This window comes from Ochotona princeps, chromosome 20 (genome assembly GCF_030435755.1).
Source record: "Ochotona princeps isolate mOchPri1 chromosome 20, mOchPri1.hap1, whole genome shotgun sequence".
Lineage (NCBI taxonomy): Eukaryota > Metazoa > Chordata > Mammalia > Lagomorpha > Ochotonidae > Ochotona > Ochotona princeps.
The window spans coordinates 20,386,209-20,403,940 of record NC_080851.1 but is presented as its reverse complement, the minus strand read 5'-3'; the positions used below and the strand labels follow the sequence as shown (position 1 = coordinate 20,403,940).

The following is a 17,732-nucleotide window of genomic DNA, read 5'->3' as shown; positions in this document are numbered from 1 at the left end:
GACTGTCTTACTGAAAACCCTTTAATGTGTGAATGGGAAACAGCTTGCGAGTGTCTGTTGTTATCAGCTGCTACATAATTGTCAGAATTTAAGAACAGAGCCCATAGTTTTGAACTGCTTTGCCTTCTTTGTGTCTAGGATTCTCTGCTCCTAAAACCAAGAGAAAAACCAAACTAACCAAGCCAGAGAGAAAGGCAGCTTAGTGCCTCAGGCTTCTGGAAAGCTGCACAGGGACAGCCCAATCCTACAGCAGCCCACTAGGGGGCATCAGAGCAACGTGTCTCAAAGAAAATTCGACCAGAAAACATAAACTTATTTCAAGAGGAGAAAACTAGGAAGACAGGTGGAAAAGAGACTATACAGAGAGATGAGAAAGGTTAAATAAAAATTCCAGAATATCTCTACAGCCAGTAAATCACAAGAAAATACAAGTATCAGATTGTAGGGGGAAAAAAAAGGAAATCACCTTAAGAAATTAGTAAAATTTATTAATAGATTAGATAAGCATAGGTTTACTATGAAACTATTTGTATATCATGTTAGTAAGCAATGCTAGCTACTGTATTTTGTTTACTTAAAGGGTGTAAAAACAGCCATTAAATCATAACCAGTAATTGACATCTGTTTATTAGCTGTCACGCTAAAAAGACTTCATGTGCTAAAGGATTTGCATAACATATCAGTAAGGCTCATGCTCCAAGTGTCTACACCAGGCAGAAATCTCTATTCAATGACGTCAGTGTCAGAGCCAGCAATCGAGCAGGTACAGCCAAAGAATACATGTGCCTTCCCCATTACAGCCCCTGATCCCTGAGACCAGGAATACAGACAGCATTAGTCTTCATTAGCAGTTTTAAAAGCAAAAGATAAATTATATTTATGCTCTCCAATGAGCTGACAGCCAAATGACTGCTCCCTGGCTAGCTGCTAAATGGAACCCTAATCCCAATGCCCCTAATAACAGCTGGGAATAATCAATCTCCCCTGGAACGTTCCAGAACGTTCGGTACAGATTCCTCAGACAGTCTGCAAGGGCCTTGGGCAGAAAAGAAGGTGGAAAAAAAATCACACGAGAAAGAGTGCTATGAGGTTCCAACTCCTTCAACTGGTCTGGAGGCCAGGGTTTCAACGGTACAGCTGTAAAAAGGGTTGGGGGAGGTGGTCCACTTCCCAACAAGCTCCCTGCTTACAGCCTGGGGAAGCAGAGGAGGAATGATCCAAACCTGGGGACCCTGCACCCATGTGGGAGACCTAGAAGAAGTCCTGGCTCCTGGCTACTGGCTTTGGATTAGCTCAGCTCCGTTGTTGCAGCCATCTGGGGAGTGAACCAGCCAATGGAAGATCTTTCCTCTGTCTCTCCTCTCCGTTAACCTCTTTTCCAATAAAAGTAAATAGATCTTAAAAAAAGTGTGCACAAGGCTGTTTGCATTCTCAGCTATCCAGTGGAGATGACTGAAAAGAGAGCGCAAAGTTTTTCACATCACATACCAGCTTTGATGCTAAAAGGATGGCTCATTTCTTCAGTCTAGACAGACAGATACAAATAGAAAGATAAATACACAAACAGAAAGGGTGATACACATATGGGTGATAGACATACAGAATTATAAAACATGACCTATAACACATTATTATATGGTGACAATGTCTATTACGCCATAACAAATGTATTTAATGAAACACGTGCGTGATTACATGCTGTAAGCCTTCTACACACAAATAGATGTTTGACTGTTGAATGGCATAATAGGTTTCCAGAAGGGACAACTGTTTAAAAATTCAACATCCAACCTAAGAGTAGGGCAGGCATGCCACGTTTTATTACATTCCAATTCAAAGTACTCCACTGCCTCCTCCAAATGAGGCGGCTTATAAAGGCTGTTCTGGAACTCTGACACTGGTGGTGATTCAGGTTCCAACGTGGGCAGGCAGAAAGCACGGTCCCATCTCTGACATCATCCGTGCTGGGCAGAGTATCAAAGCTAAGAGAATTCTAGATAGAAAGCAACACATGGCACATTCAGGAACACTGGCATTTGTTTCGTGTATTTGTTTATTTTTAACAGACTAAAGATTCTGCAGTGCAGAATGCAGTGTAGCCAAGTGCAAACTGCATTCTGGCCGAGGACCACCATCACAGCCAACACACCATGTGTGCTGGAATGATCCAATGTAACTGTTTCTTAACAAGTAAGTAGAGATCATCACCATTCCAGAAAATCCAGCCAGTCTCAAAACCAGCATGTAAACTTATGCTGCTAATTGTATAAAACAAGACTGCTCCAGGATATTTCCATGGGAGCGGTGCTCTGTTCAGAACTGGAGGAGACAGCGAAGGCCACTTCTAAAGTTATCACACGTCCTCCGGAATAGATCCTTGAGTGCCGAATTGTAAGCGATGACTTGGGCCGGTCATTTCAGCTAGCTCTTGTTGGTTGTGGGAGGCAGAATTTGCATTCATTGCAAGGTAAGGATTTCTAACTCACCCCTAGACACTTTACTTGGCTTTCAGAACTGTAGCATCAACTCTGCCAGCCAACACGCTTACAGTATTTTGTTAGATTTACTTCAATTTGATCAATTTCTCTCCTCCCTTATACTGACACTATTCTGATAACTAACTTAATCCTTAGTGTTGAAGGAAGTCTTAATAAAATCCTCAAGCCTGTTTTTCGATCATGTTGGTTATTCTAGATCCTATATATTTCCATTTAAACGGTAGGGTTTATCTTCTTTCTTTGTAAGCTTGATTGCTAAGTCATTAAACATGCAAATTAATTTAGGAAGAATCGCTATCTTAAAAATGTTGTATCTTATAATCCATGAAGCTGAATATGCCTCCACCAATTTTAGTTTATAATTTCTCTTAGGAATATTCTTAGTTTTCAGCACACAGTATGTCTCTTGTTGGGTTTATTCATAACTCATTTATGAGTTATGGCATTTAATAATTAAAAGCATTAGATTTTCAGGTTTCGGTTGCTTGCAGTTAATGTTCATAAAAACACATTTTATACACTGATGCTGTACCCTCCAAACCTGCTAAATTCAGTTAAGTGTAGCAATTTCTTTGTAGATTCATTAGGATTTTTTTTTACACAGACAGCCATGCCTTCAATGAACATAGATTGTTTTGCAGCTTTCTTTCTAAAATGATCTCTGCTATGTCCTTCTTGACTTACTGCAATAGCTAGGGACTCCACAGTATATTGAAAAGTAACCGAAAACAGAAACATTTGCCTAATCTTCAATCTTTACAGTAGGAAAAATTCAATCTTTCAATTTTAAGTATGCCAGTTTTATGTGGATGACCTGTATCAGGGTGAAGAGCCTCCCCTCTATTCTTAACTTGCAGGAAATTTTATTGTAAAGGAACATTCAATTTCATGAAATGCTTTTTCATCATTAACACAATTCCTTTTCTTTCTCTGTTTTGTTGAAATGTTAAGTGTATTGATTTTCACACATTATACCATATCATGGATAAACCCTGATCAGTCCAGATGTATTCTGTTTTATTTATTGCTTGATTATATATGTTAATGTGGAGTTAGGGAATTTTGTGTCTGTGTGCCTGGGCCACGTGACCCGCACACTTTATTTCCCATATCGTCTTTGTCAGGGTTTGGCAATAGAGGGAACCTCGCCACATACAACGATTGCATGTGTACAGATTCAGCAATTCTGCTAAAACTATAAACAGAATCACAACTGTTTTTGCATTTGGAGGGTTTGTCTGTGAATTCATTTTTCTTTAATAGTATTCAGATTTCCTATTTTACCCTAAGGCAGCTTTGTAGTGTTAGTTTTAGTCCTCTTGGCCAATGTGTCCTACTTATGAAAGAACAGTGTTATAAATTGCAACCATGACAAGAAATTTGGCTGATTTTTTCCCTGTAGCTATCCATGTCTGCTCTGTGTATTTTAAGGTCATATTATTAAGTTGACCACTCTTTATTATTAATTAGTAATTCTTATTAATCATTCCTCCTTATCTTACATAGTCTCAATTCTGCTGTCATTATCATTTGCTTGATATTTATTTATTTATGTTTATCATTTTACTTTCAAACTACATGTGCTCTTGTATTTACCCTGCATCTTATAAACAAAGTAGAGGTGAGTCATGTGTTTTTATTTGGTTTGATTTTATGAGACTTTTAACTGAAATAAGTTGTTCATTTGCACTTAATATATTAACATGACTGGATTTAAGTTGATCAATTTTTTATTTACTTTCTATTTGTCCTAAGCATATTTTGTACACTGTTTTTCCTTTTTTTAAAATCTTCCTTTGGATTAATAAATTATGCTTTAGTGGATCAACTTAACTCCTTATTTGGATTTAGACTTATTCTTCTATCAACTCATTAGCTGTGACTTTGGATTACAATGTGCACCAATAATTTCATAAAGCCTACTTAAAGGGGAAAGGATACAATAAGGAGCTTGCTTATGGAGCAGTTTCACGCCTTCATTCTTTATGCTCTTATAATCCTACATATTCTATCCATACTGCCATAGACCCCATAAAAATCATTTTAATCTTAGTTTTACATAGCTATGTCTTTTTTAAAATATTAAAATAAAGAAAAGTATATTTGTTTATAACTATTCACATATTTATAGTTTTTAGTATTTTTCATACAGTCCTATAGATCTACAAATTTCTACATAGTGTCACATCACTTCAAGCTACATACCTTGCTTCATATGTGCCTTACTGTATGTGTTCTGACAAAGAATTACCTTAGTTTCCCTTTATTTTAAAGCATTTTTATTCAACCTTGGTTTCCAAAGCTGCTTTTACTACACATAAAGTTCTGGGTTATGAGTTCTCTTTTTTTCCCCCAGCACTTTTAAGATATTACCTACTGGTCTCTACTGTTTCTAAGGGATAATTTTATCATAATTAATGAGTTACTTTTCTCTGGCTGCCTCTAAGGATTCTGCCTTTGGATTTCAGATGTTTGACCACTCTGTTTCTAGACATAGTTTTCTTTTCTTTCTTTGTTTCTTTTTTTTTGGGGGGGGGGGGGGTCCTTATTTATCTTGGTACTCACAGACCAGCTCAGACAGATTCGTAAATTTATATTCAATGAATTTGGAAATCTTTCATCATTATTCCCTAAAATATTTTTCTGTTCTCTTTATTTTATTCTCTGGGATCCCACAAAAAATTAATATTAGATCATTTGTTATCACTCAGATCAAATACTTGCTATTCATTTACTCTATTTTTCAGTGTGACCAATTTATGCTGTTATATCTTTAGGTTAATGGCACTCCATCTGCCACAGCCCATCATCTACAATAATTCTTGCACCTTAAAAATCTGTATTAGTGTGGAGAATAGATCTCATGCTTTTCATTGATACAGTTCTGAGACAGCCATACTTTCCTACTCCTCAATCTCCCTTCTTCCTTGTTTTTTTTTTCTTTAATCTTTAAAAAATACTTATTTTATTTTTATTGGAAAGTCAGATATACAGAGGAGGAGGAGAGACAGAGAGGCAGATCTTCCATCCAGTGATTCACTCCCCAACTGGCCGCAACAGTTGGAGCTGAGCCAAGCTACAGCCAGGAGCCCAGAGCCTCCTCCAGGTCTCCCTTGCAGGTACAGGGTCCCAAAGTTTTGGGTCGTCCTCACTGCTTTCCCAGGCCACAAGCAGGGAGCTGGATGAGAAGCTGGGACTGCCAGGATTAGAATCGGCGCCTATATAGGATCCCAGCACGTTCAAGGTGAGGACTTTAGCCTCTAGGCTACCATGCTGGGCCCCTTTTCTTAATTTTTTTGAAAACATGATTTCAATCAACTTAATCACAGGCTCAATGCACTACTAATCATAATCGTCAACAAGCAAAATGTTAAGCCCTTCATATTAACTACTGCATTTTTCCATTGTATGATTTACAATTTGCTTCATTTTATCAGTTTCATCTCTATTAAAGACTTCCCATCTGTGCTTTCATTACACCTAATATATTCTACAAACATAACTGTAGAAGGTATTCTTAGATCTTCATCCGCTTATTCCTACATCAGATCATCTCCAAGTCAGTAGCCACTACCTGTTTTTTTTGGCCTTATGTCCTATGTCCTGGGAATCCCTCATTGTATACTAGACATTTATACTAGTACAATATTGTCAAGGCGCAGAATTCAGTCATATTCCCTACTTTTTCTATGTGAGAAGCATAGGGAAAATGAATGATTTGGGACCAGTATGTCACAATGTATTACAGTACACTGAAGGTGATGAAGATTTTTCCCTGAAAATTTAAAAAAAAAGTACGGTTCACATTTTGATATCTATTCCATCTTCCTTCTCAAACTTGAATTTTTGCATAATAACCTGACACCATCGAGATTTGTTCAGCTGCTTTAGAGTACTTCTGAGCCCAAACGGGGTTCACCTTGGTCAGGAGGGAGAACTCTCAGAAGTTCTGACATCTCCAGACACAATTATCATTAATTCACCTGACAGACAGGTACACTGAGCACGTTCCCAGATTCCTAGTAAATCATTTTTATTCCATATATGAATGTTGATTCTCTTTTAATATGGAATGTGTCTTTCTGAGCTCTTGAAGAAAATCAAAGACTTTAGACTTTGAACATCACATAGGCCACAAAAAAAAGAAAGTTTTGTTTAAAATAATACATAAAATGATGCCAGCATTGCTCCATGAGAAGGGTAGAAATCCTGAAGTGATCATTTGCTGGTTACAAACATAAAACACCCTTTGTACTATAAAAAGAAGGAAAGGAAATAAAATTTTGAAGGAACTTGGTTATAAGAAGATCAAACAGGAAGGAAAAAAACCCACTCAACATATCTAGACGCATAGTTATTCAGTCAGAGGGTCAGGGTTAACTATGTGGAGAAGAAAGGAGTGTTACGTCATCAATGTCAATCGATCATATATTCTTACCAAGGCTTCATAATCTTCTGTAATTTCTGGTATCGTCTGCAAAATTTAAAAACAACAATGTGAGTGGCTTATCTGAAAGCAAACATTTTTATACAAAGAACCTTATCTTAAATCAAATTCATGATCAAACACATTTTAAAAAAATAGACCTGACATGAAGTAAAGCAATTTTCTCTCTCTCAAAGCAACACTCCCAGTAAGAAGTCTGTGCTCTGACCGTGAAGCAGGAAGAAAAGCTCAGGATCAAGGCCCTCCATCCACCTTTTCACACCTGCTTACAAGTAAGGCAACAGGAATAACTTCCTTTGCTGGCTGGGGGAAACCCGAGGGATAACAATGGCTAAGTTCTCAACAAAAAGATTCAAGTCAAAGGTACTGGACTATGAAGAAATATTTTATTGTCCTTCTTTGCTAAAATGCTCACTGATCTTATTATTTCCTTTCTTGAGAAAAAGATTCTTCAGAGGAAAGAAACTGCAATCATGCTGGACACCAAGGCTGCAACTCTAGAAGAATGTAGAAGAGAGACAAGGCAACAAGCAAGCTCAATTGCACCTTGTTTCCAAACTGGGTTCTAGAAGGTAAACAAGTGATTCTAGTCTGGTTAAACGACTTCCAATGCCTCAAGACCACCAGGTATCTCTTGGCTTTACGTATGTGCTTGCCTCTGTATAAAATACTTATCTGTTTATTGCCCAACTTGTTGTGTCCTGTCTACAAACTCACCTGGACTCCTCCGAGAAGTCCACCTGGTCTTCAACCCCTATTCCTCAACAAGACAGAGTGGCACATGTGTCTGCATGCCAACCATCCAAAGGCACATCAGCTTTAAGTCTAGGACATGTCACACACTCATTTTCACAATTCCTCGAGGGTAACAACTCTGCACTGGGAGTCACTAGTATGTGAGACACACCCTGAGAAGATTCCCAACGCAGGGCTGATTAACGGCTGATGGTAGGTTTCAGATGCTCAGCCACCTACAATGTAACCTCTTTAGAATGCTGATGGCCACATGAAGACTAAAATCCAATGTTTCATAAAATAAGAAATTAAAAATGTACATGAAGAGATCATCCTCATTCTTTCTCCTTCCTCATCATTTTCCTACCTCTCTTTAAAAAATATTAATTATAGGTGTTACTTCAGTAAACATTGGGTTTGGTTCCATCAACCCTGGGGATACCAAAGTTCTCAAACTGCTTATATAAAATGGCACTATATTTGCATTTAACCTGTGCAGATCTTCCCATAAACAGTCTCCAATTTTTAAAGTTCCTTTAAGTCATTTTTGATTATTTATAATATCTAGTATTATGTAAACTGTTTGTCAATAGTTCACCTATCATTTTGTTTCAAGAACAGTGACAAGAAGATTGATACATGTTTAGTACAGATACTAATGCATTGACTACATTCTTTTTTTAAATTTATTTTTGATGACGTTTACACAATTGATTAGGGCGGGAGAGATTAGGGGAGAGCGGGTGCAACCACTATTTGCGTACCTTCCTTATCTTCTGATCTGGAGGAACGGGAAAATCAAGGGTAGAAGCCACACCCAGCCTCCCAATCTCTCCATTACCAGTGGTGGGGAGCAACCACCAGATATCATTCCAGGGCCCCCAATGTGGAGCATGTTCTGAGGGTTCTGTTCAAGTGGCTTCAATAGTTCTGACATGCTGTTGATCACACAGATCCAAGGATGAGGAAATCCTTCTAAGATCCATTGACTGACACAGTCCACCCCAGAGTCTCCATTCGCCCAGAAATTTGCTGTCATGCTTCTCTGGGGTGGTTGACCAACTCGCTCTGCCCTCCTTCCTCTGCCAAGGTACCATATGTCCTCCACAGGCTCCAATGGACTACCTCATCTGCCATGTGCTTGTGGGCATGATATGCTGTCCACTGCACCATCTTTACTAAGAGATGGCCCCATTCAGACACATGCACGCCCCTGTTGGACCACAGGTCCTCTCCATGGTTGGAGTTCTGATTCCAACAGTTAAGTGGGGGGAATCCTCAAAGAAATCTCATCTGAGGTGATCCCAGACATGACTTCTGTGTGCTCCCAACACTACGGGATCCAGCTCATTCTGTCACCCACATAAACCTATACACACACCGTTAGTTGTAATTACTAGGTCAGCTCTATCTTCAGTCCCATCACTATGCAAACCAGTGGGTGCACAGCCCAGCCCCGCCCTGCCCACCACACACTTGACCTCCATGTACACCATCAAGAGCTGTGGCCCAGTCAAAGCAACCCTCAATAACTCCCAGGGCATACCCTCAGCCCTGGTTTCTGTGCCTGCCAGCCTGTGCAGTGGACTGGTCCTGTCTGTCCCACATCCCATTCAGCTCTCATACACTTCAATGGGTGTTGAAGCCTAACTCAATCTGATTCCACCCTGCAGCTCTCAATCATGCCAGTAGCAGCCACCACCTGTCTAGTAAGGCCTGCCTCCAGTCCTGATTCCTTGCTTACCAGTGGGAGCTACTGCCCATCAGATAAGTGCCCACAGTTTCCCTACTGGACCCATTCCTTACCCCGGATAATGCACTCTCCAGGTGGTTGGTTCACAGGAATTGCCCCCAAGTTCCAGTGCTTGCCAGATGCTGCTGTGGCAAACCCCAAACTGCTTGCCCTTACTCCAGCTCATTCCTGCACCAGCGGATATAGTCAGTTATCCCCGCCTGGCTCTACCCAGTTCGCATGCAGGTCAATAGGTGTTGTAGCCATGCCGGGTCTGGAATGCCCCCACTTCCAGCCCTCATGCTCATCAGAAGCAGTGGTCCAGCAGAGCAATCCTTACAGCTCCCCTACGAGGCTCTCAGCTCCCTGTCCTGGGTCACGTGCGTGCTAATGGATGCCATAGTCCAACTCAGCCCATTCTGCAAACCATCCCGGGTTGACTTAGTCCCCCTCCTGTATTGACTATTTTCAATCCAGTACTAACTGAGTCATCAGATGGACAAACCCTCAGAGATGGAAGGTCAACTGTATTGTCCTTCCTTCATCCAAGAGTCACTGGTAAATGAAATGTGACCAGAGAGGCACACCTGAGCCTATGGCAGGAAACCTGCAGAGGCCAAATATTACTCTCTGCTGAGAGAAAAATCAGAACTCTCACCAGAAGTGGCAAGCACCCAGGGGCGATGTAGGATCTGGATGAGCAAAGAACAAACAGTAAAGACGCACTGAAAAATGCCGGGAGCTGGAACAAAAGGGCTTCCATGGCAGGATGTGGGACACAGTGGTTGATTACAGCCAACTGAGTACACAGGAACGAATGAACACATAATACTATTGATTGATATGTTCATAATGTTTAAGGGCTAAATCTATGTGAAAAAAGTATACAGATCTGATTTGTACCATTTTCAAATTTCCATGGTGTTACTACTTCCATCATTGGCAGTCTAAAATTCCAACTTGACCTCAGTAAATAAAGAGTGGGAAAAACTCATGCCAAAGTGGCTTCCAGGAAATGTTGTGCATTTACTCCAGTACCGCACTGGAAGTAAATACATAAACTAATCAGTAAGTTGGGAAGAAATAATCTTCTTTCCAGCACTAAAAGGAAATTCATAATACAGAAGGAATGATAGCACTAGAAAACCTCTTATTTACAAATTCTCACAGTAATAATTAACCCAGACAAGAAATATCAATGTCAAAACCAGTGAGTGAAATTGGGTCAAAAAATAGAATTTTACAGTTTCTAAACCTCTCACTGCAATTTATCTATGAAGATATCTGGAAGATGCTCTCTTAATGACGTGATCAAAGTCAACAGAAGCACTGTGACAAAGAGGACAAAGAGACTACCTGTGGTTGTTGCTAGGATGCAATGAAATGCATGTGCATGCGTTTGCACGTGCGCGCGCGCACACACACACACACACACACACACACTTCCACTCTGTGATACTCCAAGCAAACACATTTAACATGGATCTGATCATGAAAAATTATAAGAAAAAGGCCACAATTCAATGAAAAACTATGCAGTGTGCCTAACATACCCTTCTGGGTTATCAGATTACACACCTGTGGTTCTCTTTTAGCTATTTTACCCTCTTTGTCAGCTGTAGGTTACTGATAACGTACATATTTTGCCCTGCCTGGTGATGACTTGATTGCTTTCTTCCCTGCTGTGGAAAATCACTTTGGTTCCCATTTGCAATTCATCTCCATATTCCTTGGCTCTGTACACATTTGTGCTCTTTTGACTTCTCCTTTGAAATGACTGTAACATCCGCCTGGTTCCCTCATATTATATGGGTTAAGACAGTCTTTAAACACATGTTCATTTATATTTCATACTCTATAAAAGTTGTGATTTTGCTTTTCCTGAAAATTATCTTTAAAAGTCATGTTTTAACAAACCCAAAAGGGAGGCTATTCTATAAAATGGTTAACCTATAATCCTAAAAAAAAAAAAAATGCCAAAGACATGAAAGTATCCTCTGAGGAACGTTCTAGTTGGTGGGGGTAGAGGACAACTGGTGTCCAAGGCTCCATTCAGTTACAGCCTTGGTGTTAAGGTCTCCCAGGAGGGTGAATGGGGAAACATGGATGGGTTGTGCAAATGAAGAGCAAAGTGGGAATTCTCTGTTCCATTCTTGGAAGTTTTCTGCAAGTGTGAAATGGCACTGTGCATGTGTGTGGTGAGGGGGGTGGTACACACAGTAGGCTCTGCAAAGGTCTCAAAATAACTCCCTGGTCTGGTGCCAGAGCATCTGTAAATGTTCACATGTGTACACCCCTCTCTAACAGTGTAACCTTGGACAATGCTCCCTGACTGGAGTACAGAGAAAAACCAGCACAGAACACTACTGGTGTGGAAATCTGCATCTCCATTTATATTCCCAGCCCTTGGCCCCACAGAGGTAAGAATTCAAGGCAGACGCCTAAGTAAGACACCCGAGTACAAGAGTGGGGTGATTTCAAAAAGTGAAAAAATGGATATATACTCACAGAAGAATGTGCAAAGCCCCACATAAAGATACCCAGGACGAGTGAATGGGAAGGTCCCTATAAGGCGAGGAAGCCAGGGAAGGGCCAAAAAGCTCAGAAGCAAAAAATAGAAAGATAAAGGGGCCACTCCCATGTGTAACAGTCCTCATCATGAGGAAGGAGAAGTCCCTTAGTTGAACACACATAAACTGGGTGATGTCTGGACAGGATTTAGGATGCAGGAGGCTTTCTGGGAGTTTCACATTGCTTCCATAAGGAGTTCAACTGCCACGTAGCCATCTCAGTGTCCCCTCCTTCCTGTTACTGAAAAGACACAGGTGCATCACGGAAAAGCAGATGTACTGGATTGACATGTAAGGGAGTGGAGTTACAATGCAGGGGTGGAGGTAGAGCAGATGGAAAAAGTTCCCAGCCCATCTATTCCGACCTAATCTCCCCGTTTCCCCCTTTGCTAGCATCCTTGCGACATTTATCTCTTGTTCTAACTGGGATTCATATCCTACCCGTTCAAATACATTCCTGTTTCGAGTAAAATGTAACCAGGAGAGAAATGCTTCTGGAAAAAAAAGTAATGTTTCACAGAGGCCAGAAATCTCTCACTTCAGCCCAAGGGATGCCATTCTTTCCCCCTGAAGAGGATAATCTCTTCCTCAACAGGCCACCAGACCCTTTCTCATTCCCATTACTACAGGGATGGACAAAGACACAGACAGAAAGCTCAGGGGGTGAGGGAGAAGACAGAGCCCATTGAAGGCATTTTCTGCCACACAACCTCCAACAAAGCACGAGAAGGCTGGCCTCTTTGGCCTTTGTGATGCAAATTCCTGGCAGAGCCCCCAGAAAGGCAGTTCCAGTAGGGACTCCCTAAGCTGTCCCTGCAATTTGCCTGCTCAAGGAGGAAAACAGGCTAAGGCAGCTGGGAGGAGCCGGCAGCCTTTCCAGCTATGCTGACTCTGCAAGGGACCACTCGGAGCAGCCTCTTTTTGGCTTGGGATGGGAGCTGCGCGCTACTTCCCGTGGTCTCTGAGGAGAAGCGCAAACCTTGCATGGTGTCAGCTGAACTTGGCTGCGAGACTCCTCAGTTTGGCCTGGCCTGGACCTCCTAGGACAGCCAGGAATTATAGGAGACGCCAACTTCTGAGAAGTTAAAGACAGAACTTAGAGCTGACAATCTGTGTCTCAGGAGGTCAACAAGGTTACTTTCAAGAAAGAAATTCATCTTCAGCTTTAAAAAAATTTTTTTTCAGTCAAGGTTAGAGCTGTCACAGCCAACTTTGTATTTTCCACGCACACTTGTCGTGACCTACCCCAAGGTCAGGAACCATCGTTCAGTGCTCAAAGAACACATATTTTGCTAAATGAATAAAACCTGCAAATCCATTCCCAAGTGTGGGCATGAGGCAGCATCAAGGGCAAGACATCACTCATGCAGCAGGATTTAAGGCAGACAGTGATTTTCCCAACACACAGAAAATTAAAACAGCTATGGCTTTGGCAAGAAGAAAGTAAACAATGAAAGTTTACCAGGAGACTGTCGTAATGTAACAGTGACATACCACATACATTTACACAGCATGTAAACCCCTCATCTGTGTGATTCAGTGGAGAGGAGACTAATGATTCATACAATTAATGCTGTTTCTGAAGGGCTTTTCACAGTCCTAAAATAACAGTGGGACTCCTTCCACTGTTCTTGATGCTGCCAAATTTTAGAGAAATGACCTCAACCAAATAAATAAAACAGCACTTGTAACTTCCCCAGCTTTGTGACAACTCCTCAAACTCCACACTTTTGTTTTCCTAGGAAGTCTAGAAAACCTAGGGGAACAGCAGCCCTGGATGGATTGGGCTATTGGGAGTAAATAAACTTCCAGTGCAATAGTAAAGTACATATGAGCACATGTCAGCAAGCTACTGGACTATTCTAATTTTAAAACGGCTTCATCCTCTGAGTTCATCCTCTGAATAAGAAAAACTGCTAACAAAATGCTCTACATATTCATGAAGCTTCCTCTAAAAGAAGAGTTTATTAGCAAATGCTTGAAAAAAAGATCAACCTGAAAAAGATGTAAATGTTCTACCACAGAAGAATAACCATTTGTGTACATCCTTGAAATTATTATATTATATTATATTATATTATATTATATTATATTATATTATATTATATTATAATTAACAAAGTTATATAGAGACAATAAAAACAGTGGGGAGAATAATATTGTATGACATGGAAATGCTTCTAGGTATTAAAAAACAGAAGATAGGGACCATCACAATGGCTCAACACTGACCAGTCCTCTGCGTGCAAGCTCCAGCATTCTATATGGCCGCCAGTCTGTGTCCCAGCTGCTCCACTTCCCATCCAGCTCCCTGCTTTTGGCCAGGAAAAGACATGGGATACCTGGAAGAGGCTCCTGGCTCCAGATCAGTTTAGCTCTGGCCATTGCAGACATTTGGGAAGTGAACAAGTGTATGGAAGATCTTTCTGTTTTTCCTTCTCTACAAATCTGCCTTTCCAATATAATTTATTAAAAATGCAGGTTATAACGAGCATAATTATTCTTTTCTACTTGCATAAATCCTGGAAACCCATATGTTTCTAAAAGAGCATACAAAAGGTATGTATATCAAGATTACTAAAAATGTGTGGAAAAGAGTAGATGACAAGGGATTCTAATATCCTTCTTATTTACATTATCTTCTAAAGAATAAATACCATTTTTCATTAAAAATGAAAATTAACTAAAAAGTACTGTCTGATTTTGTAAGTATAAGAATTCAACTTCATTCAGTCTTGATTTTTCTACCCAGGGTGATGCTACAACTTAGTCATCCTCCACTGGTGTAATTTTCCCATTACACTGCCCAGTGGGAAGGGAACTGTAAGTACCCTGCCCTTTCATTCTTGGAAATGGTCCCTCTGTTCTCTGCCCCCAGTCATGACTGTTTCACAGTGAAGGATGTAGAGTGAAGGGCCCGATTGTCTTGAACACAAAGAGCACGGTGTTTCATGAATACCCCAAGGAGGAGACCAGTATCATTCACCATGTTGCATTTACAGTTGCAGGTATGACTTCTCTTAAATGGAAATTGTCCATTCCTGAATATTCCTCAGGGGGACTTAGGTTGGAGCAGGCTGTTCCACAACTGTCCTTGTTTCTATGCCTCGGCCTCCATCAGTAACTAGGAATGGAATTTCAGAATTCCACCAGGATAGGAAAATTAAGTTCAAATATAATCACTCCGCTCAAGTGACACCACCATTCCCTTTGCTCCTCTGTTGTTGTCTCAGCCTCATGGCCTTCCTATTACCAGGGAGAGAGACCTTGAAAAACTCAGCCTTAGGTAATGACAAGCAGGTGAGAAATCTCTGACTCTCATGATTATAAGGAAGGAAGGAAAAAATTTCCAGCCAGGATTCTTCAGTGTTTCCTAAAAACTTCCACAAAGTCTAGCTTAGGAATTCCTGCCTTGTCCAGCTGGAAGTCTGCCCTTGAGTCATGACTAAATGCCTTCCAAATTGCAAATCCATTCAATTTGTGCAGTCTCTATTCTAAAGGTTTCCTGTTAATTAATTAAAGTCTTGCTACAAGTTTAATTGAGAAGCCAAGCTTCTTTATAAGAAAAAGTCTTTCTCTTTTCATTTTCATTAGAACAGAAGATCTGAAAAAGCAGCTGCGGGTCAAATGAGACACCTCTTAGGATGAGTTGCAGCATGAACAGAAGGAAGCAGGCAATCTTACAGCTCCAGTCCCAACTACCTTCCCTTCTGAAGGCAGTACTAGCCTGGAACTTACAGAGAACAGTGAGGGGATATCCAAAGGTGAGCCAGAGACACACCTTTCCCTTCCATGGCCACAGCTTGATGAGAAAGTACGAAACAATTGCAAAGCAGAATTGGCCCTGAGTTCTCCTTATCTGCCTGGAACCTTGCTGAATGCATTGAGTTGGATGACATCCTGATGGTTCTGAACAACAAACAAAAATGCAAACATGCATTATGCCATTTAAATTTTTATTTATTTATTGGGAAGCAGATAGCTGTCTGCAACACATGGTTTGGACAAGACTGAACCCAGGATCTTGGAACTCAGTTTAGGTGTTCAACATGTCAGGGTTCAAGTAGTTGAGCCATTACTCAACTGCTTCCAAGACGCTGGAATGAGAAGTCAAGCCCAGATTCAAATCCAGGTACTTCAAGATGTGATACAAGCATTTCAACCACTATGCTCGCCCTCCTAATCTGTGGTTCACATATAGCAGATTCAATATTAGCATACTGTAATATTCTAAATTTGCAATAAGGGAATATATTTCAGATGTGTTGTCTCAAATCACAGATCTAGGGATGGCAAATTCTTTTCAGCTCTTCTATACATCAGATGCTGAATTATGAGGCGAGTGTAACAGAACTGATATAAAACAAGAATGGTGACAAGACAAATGCATAGTGTAGGTTTTTTACTCTTTTTTTCTCTTTAAATATTTATTTTATCTATTTGAAATGTAGAGTTACACAGGATGTGAGAGAAAGAAAGAGAGAGAGAAATACATTTCTCAAATGACTGCAATGACCAGGGCTGTGCTAGGCCAAAGCCAAGAACCTGGCACTCCATCCAGGTGTCTCATATGGGTGCAAGGGCCCAAGTACTTTGGCCATCTTCCACTGCTTTCCCAGAAGCCTATGCAGGGAGCTGGATGGGAAGTAGATCAGCTGAGACTCAAACTGGCTGTGCCACAGCACCAGTCCCCACTTCTTAAAGTATGAATAGTAGTGTCCTTTCAGTGAGTGTTAGGAACTGGATTTTATTTCCCCATCAAATTCACATGTTAAATACTAACACCCAGAACCTCAATTAGAACTCTACAAGTAAAGATTAATTAAGTTAAGATGGGACCATTTGGATAAGGCCAAATCCAAACTGACTGGTATCCTTATAAGAGGAAATGTAGGTACAGAAACACCAAAGGCAGGTACACCCAGAAAAAGGGCCATGAATGGACAGCAGGAAGCAGCAAACCCAGGAGAGAGGCCTCTGAAGCAACCAGCCCTGCAGATACCTTCACCTTGAACTTTCAGCCTCCAGAACTGTGCAAATTTGAGTTGTTTGAGCCATACAGTCTGTGGTATTTTGCTACACAGCCCTATAAAACTAATACAAAGAAAAACAAGAAAATAATCATTACATCACATTTGCCCCATTATCAAAGCCTCCGGAGGTACTGGGTCTCTGTCACTTCTCTGTACTGGAAGTCAGCATACCAACCTCTGCTCTTGGTGGAGGAAAGAAGGGAGAGAGGGACAAGTGAGGGAGAAAAGGAAGGAAAACGGCATGGAGGGAGGGAGTGGGAGGGAAGGAGAGAGGAAAGGTAAGAAGAAGGAAGGAAGGGGAGGGGAGAATGGCAACTTAGCCAGGTATCATTCCATGTATCTCTCCAGGCACTGAAGAGAGATTTACATGTCTCAGGTTTCAACCCCAATTCCCAATGACATTTTCCGTTTCCTAATAAGCATCAAATTAACTCTGCACATTATTAATCTTGCATATTAGTAATGTGCCCAACTCATTCAGTAATTCTGCATGCTCTAAATCACGTGTTCTGATAGGCTATGCCAATCAGATGGAAAGGAGCCATTCCCTGGCATCCAGGGGTCGTGAGTTAAGGGAGTGACATCTCCAGCATACAAGAGCAGACTCAACCAGCTCCTTACACTCCCCAGTCAAGCCAGGCAGTCAAAGCTGGTGCAGAGAGAGTGGGGCTCCAAGGGCAATGCCCAACCTTTCCTCACTCAAGATAGAAGGTGCCT

The 17,732-nt window shown here is 40.9% G+C and overlaps 1 protein-coding gene across 5 annotated transcripts in view; it reads right to left on the bottom strand.

Moving 5' to 3' along the window:
* ELMO1 (engulfment and cell motility 1) overlaps nt 1–17,732 on the bottom strand; it is a 497,188-nt gene that overhangs the window by 312,586 nt on the left and 166,870 nt on the right. For all 5 annotated transcript variants that reach the window (XM_058677989.1, XM_058677988.1, XM_058677992.1 and 2 more), the window contains one exon: nt 6,937–6,972. In XM_058677989.1, coding sequence (XP_058533972.1) covers nt 6,937–6,972 — 36 coding nt within the window. The remainder of the gene's footprint in view (nt 1–6,936; nt 6,973–17,732) is intronic.